The 10455-nt window shown below is 55.4% G+C and overlaps 1 protein-coding gene across 1 annotated transcript; it reads right to left on the bottom strand.

Annotated features, from left to right (window-relative positions):
* Positions 1 to 839: 839 nt before the first annotated feature.
* ddx61 (DEAD (Asp-Glu-Ala-Asp) box helicase 61) lies at positions 840 to 9823 on the bottom strand. The gene is made up of 14 exons (XM_088905292.1): positions 9621 to 9823; positions 8080 to 8761; positions 7931 to 7994; positions 7670 to 7774; positions 7450 to 7579; positions 5724 to 5870; positions 5536 to 5630; positions 5276 to 5398; positions 4783 to 4911; positions 4456 to 4572; positions 3731 to 3794; positions 3472 to 3573; positions 3082 to 3293; positions 840 to 2911 (listed from the first exon to the last, which is right to left on the bottom strand). Exons 2-14 carry the CDS (start codon positions 8256 to 8258, stop codon positions 2906 to 2908), a joined length of 1473 nt encoding a protein of 490 aa, XP_088761418.1. The 5' UTR covers positions 8259 to 8761; positions 9621 to 9823; the 3' UTR covers positions 840 to 2905.
* Between the last annotated feature and the right edge of the window lie 632 nt (positions 9824 to 10455).

The raw sequence follows: 10455 nt of genomic DNA, 5'->3' as shown, positions 1-10455 counted from the left end.
GACAGGCCAAGGCCTACCTACTCAGCTCGTCCTCAGACATAATTGGGTATTGGCTGCCCCAGCGGCGCTCTGATAAGACGGCGTCTCTGTCAATCATTCAGCAACCTGGAACTAGTGAGAGGTTTGACCCAGCGTGGGGAGGAATGGGCGTGGCTCATGTATTGGAGAACACGCCCTCAGAGCAACGTGATTGGTAGCTGGGAACCTTGCAGGTGCCGTCTGATTGGCCGATATCAACAAACCCTCTGAGGTAGGAAACGAATCAAACGCGATTGGAGATCAAACCTGCGCTATAGAAGAGGGGGCGGATCCTATAGATCAAACGAGGTTGGTTGCAGTGCAGGCTTGCTGAAGGTCAGCCTTGCCTTGCTAGGGTGAGCAGACGAAATTTTTCCCAACCGCTGTATTTTATTTTGAAACGCAAGGGTGTCTCCCTGCTGCCCTCTAGCTACCAGGAGGCTAAGACAAATAGTTAAAACTCTGTGGTTTGTCCGGTTAAAACGCGGGAGAATGCAATGAGGTAACCACAGGTTAAACTGTGGAACAGCCGTACTATTGAAGCTGATACCCTGCTTTATCTCAACACAGCTGGATAAAATCCTCCACTCAGCTTACACGAAGAGTGGTGGGGGCGTGGAACAGGCTGCCCAACCATGATGTTGAAGCCGATACTTTGGCTTGTGTCAAGAAACAGTTTGATGAGATCCTGGGCTGAAATGTCTACAAACGGATGAGCTGAAGGACTCTTCTCACCAGTAACTGTCCTTCGGTTTTTACCCGCAACGCCACGGTCCCTCTGCTCTCCCAAGCAAGAAATAAAACACAGACACAAGACTGGCTATTTACAATATTTACAATTTTATTTTTTCATTTTTTTTGTATTTTAAATCCTACAGGGAAAAAACAAAAACTATTCTCTGTACACTATACATCACTGGGATCTGTTCTCGTCTACAGTCTGTCTCACCCCGACTCTGCACGCTGTGGGCACCCCAGAAATATCAGCGGGAGCTGAACAGGCCCCTCCAACCCAACTCCTGGGGGGCCAGGTGTCCCTTGGTTTGTGTTCCACCTGGGAGCGGAGTTACACAGCTGGTCCGATTATTTCACTAGCAGCTGAACTGCTTCTTCTGCACAGGCTCCGAGACGATCCGCAGGCCGCTGCCGGCCTCATCAAGCGAAGGTCTCGAGCCCACAACTGTAAACGACCTGAAGAAAAGCCCTCTCTACGTTTAATTTAGAAAATCGTTAAGAAAACTGTTTGATTGACTTGTTCCGGTTGGAACAAAAAACCCGTCTGGACCGGGCCCAGCTGGAACAGAGCCGCAGGCCCCCGGCTCCCGGTGTTCGGGCACCTGGGGGTGAAACCAGGTGAAATCTGGGGGCGCAGGTCCCCCCGGGCAGTGGCAGCGGTGAGGGCGAGCCGAGCCGCTGTTGCGCCCCCCGGTGGGCGCCGCTGCTCCACAGTGCCCAGCTGGCAGAGGAAAGGGGCGCACAGCCAGGGTGGCACAGACCATAAACACGGGGTGAAGGTCCCCGGCCATCCCACACCAACGTCCACCGGAAAAAAAACAATCTCCTCTGGTTTTTTGGTTCATCAATTATTTACACGTAACAAAATAAACTTCTGTAAAAAAAACAGCTGCCAGTAGGAAATGGGAAAGTCTGTCCTGCTTCTGTGGAGAAATCGAGAACGCAGCGGAAATACAGCACTGCTCCTCTCCGCAGCTGCGTTACAACTACAAGGACTGCTTCGAACCCGGGGCCAGGCTCATCCTGAAATTCAAGACACCCCTCTCACCCCAACCCAGCAAGCATGGACAGAGAGAGGAGAGATGGACAGAGAGAGGTGAAGAGAGGAGAGGTGGACAGAGAGAGGTGGACAGAGAGAGGTGGACAGAGACAGTCAGAGGGAGGAGAGAGGTGGACAGAGAGAGGAGAGATGGACAGAGAGAGAGGTGGACAGAGACAGTCAGAGGGAGGAGAGAGGTGGACAGAGAGAGGAGAGATGGACAGAGAGAGAGGTGGACAGAGACAGTCAGAGGGAGGAGAGAGGTAGACAGAGAGAGGAGAGATGGACAAGGAGAAGGAGAGAGCTGGACAGAGCCAGCGAGAGAGAGGAGAGAGGCAGGCGCAAGGGCCGAGCACGTGGTAGGGAAAGGAGACAGAAGCACAGACCGAGGGGCAGAGGGAGGGAGAGACGACCCCTCTCCCTGCCCAACCGCACAGCATCATCGGCAGGCCCAGCGCGGTGGTCCGCCGGGCTCCCACTGCCCGGGGCGACGTCACGGGTCCGGGTCCGGGGCCCAACAGGGAGGGGGCTCCTTTGGGAAAACGCTGGGGAGCTTTTAGGGTCCCGACGCCAGGGGGTGGCCTGGTGACCCCGAGACGCCGAACCCTGCAGTTCCACAGGGAGTCCGGGTCTCCGGGGGGGTCACAGGGCCGAGTGGAAAATCCCACGATGTAGCTTCCTGTCGGGTCGAGGGGGTCACGGGGCACCCCGCCTGTCCGGTTACTGTCCTGGACTCAAGATGACCACGACTGGACCGCAGTGGACACAGAAGAGCTGGTCTCCACTGGTTACTGGTTTGGCTGATGGGTAGTTACTGGGGTAACGGGGTCAGTGGAGGGCCAGGTAAATGGGCTAACTGGGGCAGTGCCTGGTCTTTGGAATGATGTCCAGTCTCTGGGGGCAGTGACCTGTCTAGAGGAGGGAGTACCTGTGTGGTCTGTGGAGCCCAGATAGGATACTGCTCTCCGAGGGGAAAGATCGGAGCAACTGGTGGGACCTGCACACATCCCCACAAATAAATACAAAATAAATACAAAACTAGCTGAACACGGCTGGGTTTGTGTGTAGAAGCAGTAACGTCGTATGTTTCTCACAGAAGCCAGGAGTTCCCCCTCAGTCCTGCGAGAGAGACAAGAATACGTGACATTCAACTTTCCTGCCTCTCCCTCAGCCTGCCCCCTCTGCCTGTCTCTCTCTCTACTCCTCTCTCTCTCCCCCTGCCTGTCTCTCTCTCTCCCCCTGCCTGTCTCTCTCTCTCTCCCCCCGCTCTGCCCAGCCCCCTGTCTCACCTCTTCTGCTGGGGTGGGGTTGGGGCGCCCCTCTCCGTCCCCCTGGGGCGCGGCGCTCGGCTGGCAGTGGTACTCGGCCACGTACAGGCTCTTGTCGATGGAGGCGGGGATGGGCTTGATGTCGGTGCACAGCTGCTCCTCAATGGCCTTCAGGCTGAACCGGTCCTCCGAGGTGATGAGGTTGATGGCCAGACCCAGGTGCCCAAACCGCCCTGGACAGAGGGGGAGAGACAGGTCAGGGGGGAGAGAGAGAGAGACAGGCGAGTGGGGACAAAGAGAGACAGGTGAGGGGGGGATAGAGAGGGAGAGAGACAGAGACAGGCGAGTGGGGAGAAAGAGAGACAGGTGAGGGGGGACAGAGGGAGAGAGAGAGAGAGACATCTCTCTCACCTGATCTCCCAATGCGGTGCAGGTAGGTCTCTGCGCTCTTGGGGAAGTCGAAGTTGATGACGACGTTGACGGCCTGGATGTCGATCCCCCGAGTGAACAGGTCTGGACACAGGGAGACAGACAGTCAGGGTCTAGACAGGAGCACTGAGGGCATAAAGCTGGACATGATTCTCTCTGGGACGGAGCAGGGAAGAGGGCTGGGTGACACGGGGACAGGGACCCGGAGCCACTGCCCCCCGGACCCCCAGGGAGGACTGACCTGTCGACACCAGGTTCCTGCACAGCCCGTTCCTGAAGTCGTGAAAGACGCGATTGCGGTACTCCTGAGGAAACAGACACGGCTGAGCTCGGAGACACAGGGACAACATCACACAACAAGAGCTTCTCAAGGAGACAAGAACAGTCAGTGTGTCTGTATTAACCCCTCTCTCTCAGTGCAGTGTTAATGTACTGGAGTGTCCAGTCAGTGTGTCTGTATTAACCCCTCTCTCTCTCAGTGCAGTGTTAATGTACTGGAGTGTCCGGTCAGTGTGTCTGTATTAACCCCTCTCTCTCTCAGTGCAGTGTTAATGTACTGGAGTGTCCAGTCAGTGTGTCTGTATTAACCCCTCTCTCTCTCAGTGCAGTGTTAATGTACTGGAGTGTCCAGTCAGTGTGTCTGTATTAACCCCTCTCTCTCAGTGCAGTGTTAATGTACTGGAGTGTCCAGTCAGTGTGTCTGTATTAACCCCTCTCTCTCTCAGTGCAGTGTTAATGTACTGGAGTGTCCAGTCAGTGTGTCTGTATTAACCCCTCTCTCTCTCAGTGCAGTGTTAATGTACTGGAGTGTCCAGTCAGTGTGTCTGTATTAACCCCTCTCTCTCTCAGTGCAGTGTTAATGTACTGGAGTGTCCAGTCAGTGTGTCTGTATTAACCCCTCTCTCTCTCAGTGCAGTGTTAATGTACTGGAGTGTCCAGATGGTCAGCTGGTGTGTCCACACTGACCTGCATCATCTTGGCGTGGATGTAGAAACAGGAGTAGCCTAGCTGGGAGATCTTCTTGGCCAGCAGCTCCACACGCTGGGTGGAGTTACAGAAGATGATGGACTGGTTAATCTGCAGCTGGAATCAAGGACAGACAGAGGATGACATTTCAGCAACACAGAGCCAACTGACCCCCCCAGAGCCACAGCAGGACAGTGTCCCTGGGAGAAACAGTCTCTGATACTGTTCCACAATGTCGTTCCTGTCCCAGGGACACGCTGTGCTACAGTTTAAGGTCCAGTCCAGGCTGCCGGGACCGGACACGGCCCAGCCCCGCCGCGGGCTCACCCTGGAGAACAGCGTGTTCAGGCAGTGGACCTTCTGCCTCTCGGCCACGTAGGCGTAGTACTGCGTGATGCCCTTCAGGGTCAGCTCCTCCATCAGGTTGATCTCGTACGGCTTCTGGAGGTGTTTCGTCTGCAGGGGGACAACGAGAGAGAGGAAGCGTGAGGGGTCAGTACAGACGCAGAGAGGGACACCGCTGTCACCGAGCCCGTCCTCTCTGGGCAGCCAGGTCTGCCTGTGTCCAGTGTCTGTGTCCAGGCTGTGGTCACCGAGCCCGTCCTCTCTGGGCAGCCAGGTCTGCCTGTGTCCAGTGTCAGAGTCCAGGCGGTGGTCACTGAGCCTGTCCTCTCTCGGCAGCCAGGTCTGCCTGTGTCCAGTGTCTGTGTCCAGGCTGTGGTCGCTGAGTCTGTCCTCTCTGGGCAGCCAGGTCTGCCTGTGTCCAGTGTCAGTGTCCAGGCTGTGGTCACTGTGGTCCAGTCCCTCTCCAGTCCCTCACCATGAATTTCTGCACACTCATGGGGAAGGTGGCGGAGAACAGCAGGATCTGTCTGTTCCTGGGCAGGAAACTGATGATGTCCTCGATCAGCGAGACGAAGTCCTGAGACAGCAGCTTGTCAGCCTGCAGAGACAGAGAGCGGTCAGTCCAGCACACAGGGCAGAGACAGAGAGCGGTCAGTCCAGCACACAGGGCAGAGACAGAGGGAGGGAGAGGAGAGAGAGAGTCAAGGAGAGACCGAGGCCAGAGAAGTCTCTCACCTCGTCCATCACCATCATCTGAACGTGCTGCACCTTGGCCACGCCCTTCCTGATGAGGTCCAGTATGCGGCCGGGCGTGGCGATGACCACGTGCACTGCGATAGGGACAGAGAGGACAGAGCCCGTCAGCACCGCCAGCGCCGCGCCACGCCGCAGGGCCTCTGCACAGCGCACACGCCCTCACTCACCCGTGTCGTCCAGGCGCATGATGTCATCGCGCAGGTTGGTGCCCCCTGTCGTCGCCATGACCTTGACCCCCCCGAGGCGCTTGCTGACCTGGATACAGATCTGACTGACCTGCAGGGCCAGCTCCCGAGTGGGCACCATCACCAGAGCTGGGTTAGAGAGGGGGGGGAGAGAGAGGTCACCACTGACACACAGAGACAGGGGACAACACTGACACACAGAGAGAGAGAGACAGACAGGAGTCAACCCTGACACACAGAGAGAGAGAGGGACAACACTGACACACACACACAGAGAGAGAGAGACAGACAGGAGTCAACACTGGCACACACACAGAGACAGGGGTCACCACTGACACACACAGAGAGAGAGAGAGACAGACAGGAGTCAACACTGACACAGAGAGAGAGAGGGACAACACTGACACACACACACACAGAGAGAGAGACAGACAGGAGTCAACACTGACACACACACAGAGACAGGGGTCACCACTGACACACAGAGAGAGAGAGACAGACAGGAGTCAACCCTGACACACAGAGAGAGAGAGGGACAACACTGACACACACAGAGAGAGAGAGAGACAGACAGGAGTCAACACTGACACACACACAGAGACAGGGGTCACCACTGACACACAGAGAGAGAGAGACAGACAGGAGTCAACACTGACACAGAGAGAGAGAGGGACAACACTGACACACACACAGAGACAGGGGTCACCACTGACACACAGAGAGAGAGAGACAGACAGGAGTCAACACTGACACAGAGAGAGACACACACACACAAACACAAGAGAAACTGGAATGCTACAGAACCCTTAACAGACAGCACACACCAGCCGAATATCTAACCAAGCTAAATAACAGCAAGGAGAAACAGACCCTGACGAAGTACAGGCTCAGTGACCACAGCCTGGACACAGACACTGGACACAGGCAGACCTGGCTGCCCAGAGAGGACAGGCTCAGTGACCACAGCCTGGCCATAGACACTAGACACAGGCAGACCTGGCTGCCCAGAGAGGACAGGCTCAGTGAGCACAGCCTGGCCATAGACACTGGACACAGGCAGACCTGGCTGCCCAGAGAGGACAGACTGTGCTCCCACTGCCAGCAGGGAGAATCAGAGACAGAGGTGCACTTCCTACTGCACTGTGACAGATACTCTGGGATTAGAGAAACATTCTTCCCCATATTTACACATCTGATCCCAGAGTTCCCACACCTGCCAGAATCACAACAGCTCCCAATCCTACTGGGAGAGGGAGGAGGAACTCAGTTGAACTGGCAGCCCAGTATGTGATCTCCTGTCCCAGCCTGAGGAACAGTGAGCCTGTCTCCCAGTGATGCTCCAGATGTTTACAGTATATGTAATATTTTATCATATAGGAACAAGTAATAGGTTTATTCCCTGCTGAAAAGAGGAGAGAAAACACAACGTTTCGGCTGTGACACCTTCAACTTCACACCTGAAGGTGTTTTCTCTCTTCTCAGCAGGAATAAACCTGTACTTGTTCCTTTGCAGAATACGCATTGTAAATGTCTGTAGATATGTTTTTTGTTTCATGTTATTTTTATTTGCTTTGGCAACACTGGTTGTACTCATCGGTCATGCCAATAAAGAACCTTGAATCGAAAATTAAATTGACAGGAGTCAACAGTGACACAGAGAGAGACAGGAGTCAACAGATATCTGTCAGAGAGATAAACAGCATCTCACCCTGAATGTGGTCCTTCTTTAGGTCAAGTCTCTCCAGCAAGGGGATGAGGTACGCCCCACTCTTCCCTGTCCCATTCTTGGCACGTGCCAGGATGTCCCGACCCGAGAGAGCGATTGGTATACTCTCCTCCTGAGAGAGAGAGGGGTTAATACAGACACACTGACTGGACACTCCAGTACATTAACACTGCACTGAGAGAGAGAGGGGTTAATACAGTACCTGGATGGGTGATGGCTTCTCCCAGCCCATCTCAAATATTCCCATCAGCAACTCCCTCTTCAGACAGTAATCCTCAAACTCATTCCCCTTCGTTGCTGTGACATCCTGACAGAGCCAGGGAGAGAGACAGGGAGTGAGGAGAAGTGCTGTGTGTGTGAGATACAGACAGTCGGTGTGGAGCTGTGAGTGTGTGTGTGAGAGAGAGACAGTCGGTGTGGAGCTGTATGTGTGTGTGTGAGAGAGAGAGACTGCAGGTCTCACCGATGTCTTGACTCGGGTGTCTTTAGGAGGCACCTGGAGACTCTTCTTCCAGTCGTCTCCGAACCTGCAGACAGAGCAACAGTTCCAGTCAGACTCGCACCACGAGCGGGGGCGCGAGACACGCCTGGAGAGACACACCCAGCTCTCACCTGATCCCAGCACTGCTCTGGCCCTGCAGGGCTCCTCCATGCTTGTGAGGGGCACTGGGCGCCTTCCCCGGGGGTCCTGACTGAGGGGCAGCCGGCTTGGGCTGCCCTCTGAGCTGCCCGTTCTGCTTGCCCAGCCCCACGACCACCGAGACAGGGTTCTCTGTTCTGGCAGTTGCCATGGCAATGTTGTGCCCCAACCGCTCCAAAATGTAGATTTATAAAGTTGAGTTCGAAAGAGGGGAAAAAAAAGCTCCAAAGATGAACTCTCTATATAAGTGCTCTTGAATTAAAAAAGTATTATTTCAATATATATCTGTAAAAAAATATAATCTTATTTCTGTTTGTCTGTACAGGAAGAGCTGGACCCCTGGGATAGTGTCCCTGAAGCCGAGGACACGGCAGGAAGGCCAGGACTCTCTATCCTTTCCCTTTCAACTCCGATCCCTGCTGGGAAGGTGATCCAGGAGTCGGGGTTTAGGAGCGGGCTGGGGCGCGCTCTCTGCTCACAGAGCCTGCGGGGAATTCTGGGAAGCTTGGCGGGAGAGGGCTCATCGTCGCTCGCTGGCGTCCAAGGCTCTGGTCCGGCTCCTCCTGCCGGTGCAGGACGAGGAAACGTGGGATCCCTGCGGCTCCGGGCTCAAGCGCAGTGCCCGCTGTGACAGGGCTGGGGCGCCCCCACCCCCTGTGAGAGACAGAGAGAGGTCAGGAGGTCAGTGCGACAGGGCCACGGCCCACACTGGCTGTCCAGCACCAGGACAGAGGCAGAGAGGTCAGGACTGGTCCTACACACACACACACACAAGTGACATACACACACACACAGAGTGACACACACGGACCCACACACACGAACCCACAGACACACACAGAGTGACACACACGGACCCACACACACACAGAGTGACACACAAACACACACAGACACACACGGACGCGCACACACGAACCCACAGACACACACAGAGTGACACACAAACACACACAGACACACACGGACGCGCACACACGAACCCACAGACACACACAGAGTGACACACACGGACCCACACACACGAACCCACAGACACACACAGAGTGACACACACGGACCCACACACACACAGAGTGACACACAAACACACACGGACGCGCACACACACAGTGACACACAGACACACACGGACGCGCACACACACAGAGACACACACACACAGAGTGACGCACAGAGTGACACACAAACACACACGGACGCGCACACACACAGTGACCCACAGACACACACGGAGTGACACACACGCCCGTGGCGCCCCTGCCCACAGCGACACACGCAGTCGCTCTCCCGCCCGGAGGGAGCCGGTCCCACAGAGCAGAGCCGCCAGGCCGCTGCGTGGCTCTTCCCCGGGAGACACGACTCCCACACACGACCTCCCGCGCCTTCTCCCCGCTGCTTCCGAAGGCACCGCGGCCGCAGCGGCAGCCACCCCGCCTCCCGCAGAGAAGCAAGAAAGATGTTTGTTTTACTTTACTGGTGCGAACTTTCCAAAGACACAAGAAACTCGTACCTTTCTTAACGTTCCTGGAATTAAATGAAAACTCCCACCTCAAAAAACTCAAGAACTGTGCTCGGGTATTATTCTCTCTCTGTTTGTCTGTTTTATATTTTATTTTCTCAATAATTTAATCGCCTTCACACTCCAGCTAAGCGCACTCCGCTTCTATTGTGACAATATCGCCGATCCAACATGGCCGCCCATCTCCCTCTCCCTCTCCTTCGGCCCCGGCGACGCCGTGACGTCACACCCGCCGCTGCGCCCGGGGGGGCATCACGGGAGTTGTAGTCCAGCTCCCGATTAGTGCGGCCGCCGTTTTCCACGGCCGGAGGGCGGCGGTGTTTTCCAACAGTGACACCGAGAAAACTAACTTTGGTTCATATAACGTCTTCAAAGCAAAGTTTTTAAAACTCACTACATAAAACCACACAGTACACAGTAAAATTGACCCCAAACTAAATCCTTCAGGGTATATAGCGCCTTTCATCCCGAATGATTTCTGTACAGGTGCTGTTCCAGGCCTCGGGGTACAGTGACAGGGTACCCCTGCCTCTGACAGAGTGTCGCCACGCAGGGCAAACATGACCCTATACTAAATCCTTGAGGGTATATAGCGCCTTTCATCCCGACAGATACCAGGGTGCTCCACACACAGGAGGAGAGTGCGGGGGGGGGGGGACAGGTCAGTTCTGAGGGGGTGCAGCTGGGGCCCCGCGCGATCCGGACAGGGGACCCCAAGATCGCCACGGCGCCAGCAGGGACAGGGGTGACCCCAGCGGGGGGCTGAGAGAGGAGAGGGACATAGTGATTTCTTCTTTACAGGGACTCTCAGGGCATGAAGCTGTGA

This window comes from Atractosteus spatula, chromosome 25 (assembly GCF_055471065.1).
Source record: "Atractosteus spatula isolate fAtrSpa1 chromosome 25, fAtrSpa1.hap1, whole genome shotgun sequence".
Taxonomy (NCBI): Eukaryota; Metazoa; Chordata; class Actinopteri; order Semionotiformes; family Lepisosteidae; genus Atractosteus; species Atractosteus spatula.
This window is presented reverse-complemented; position numbering and strand designations above follow the sequence as displayed.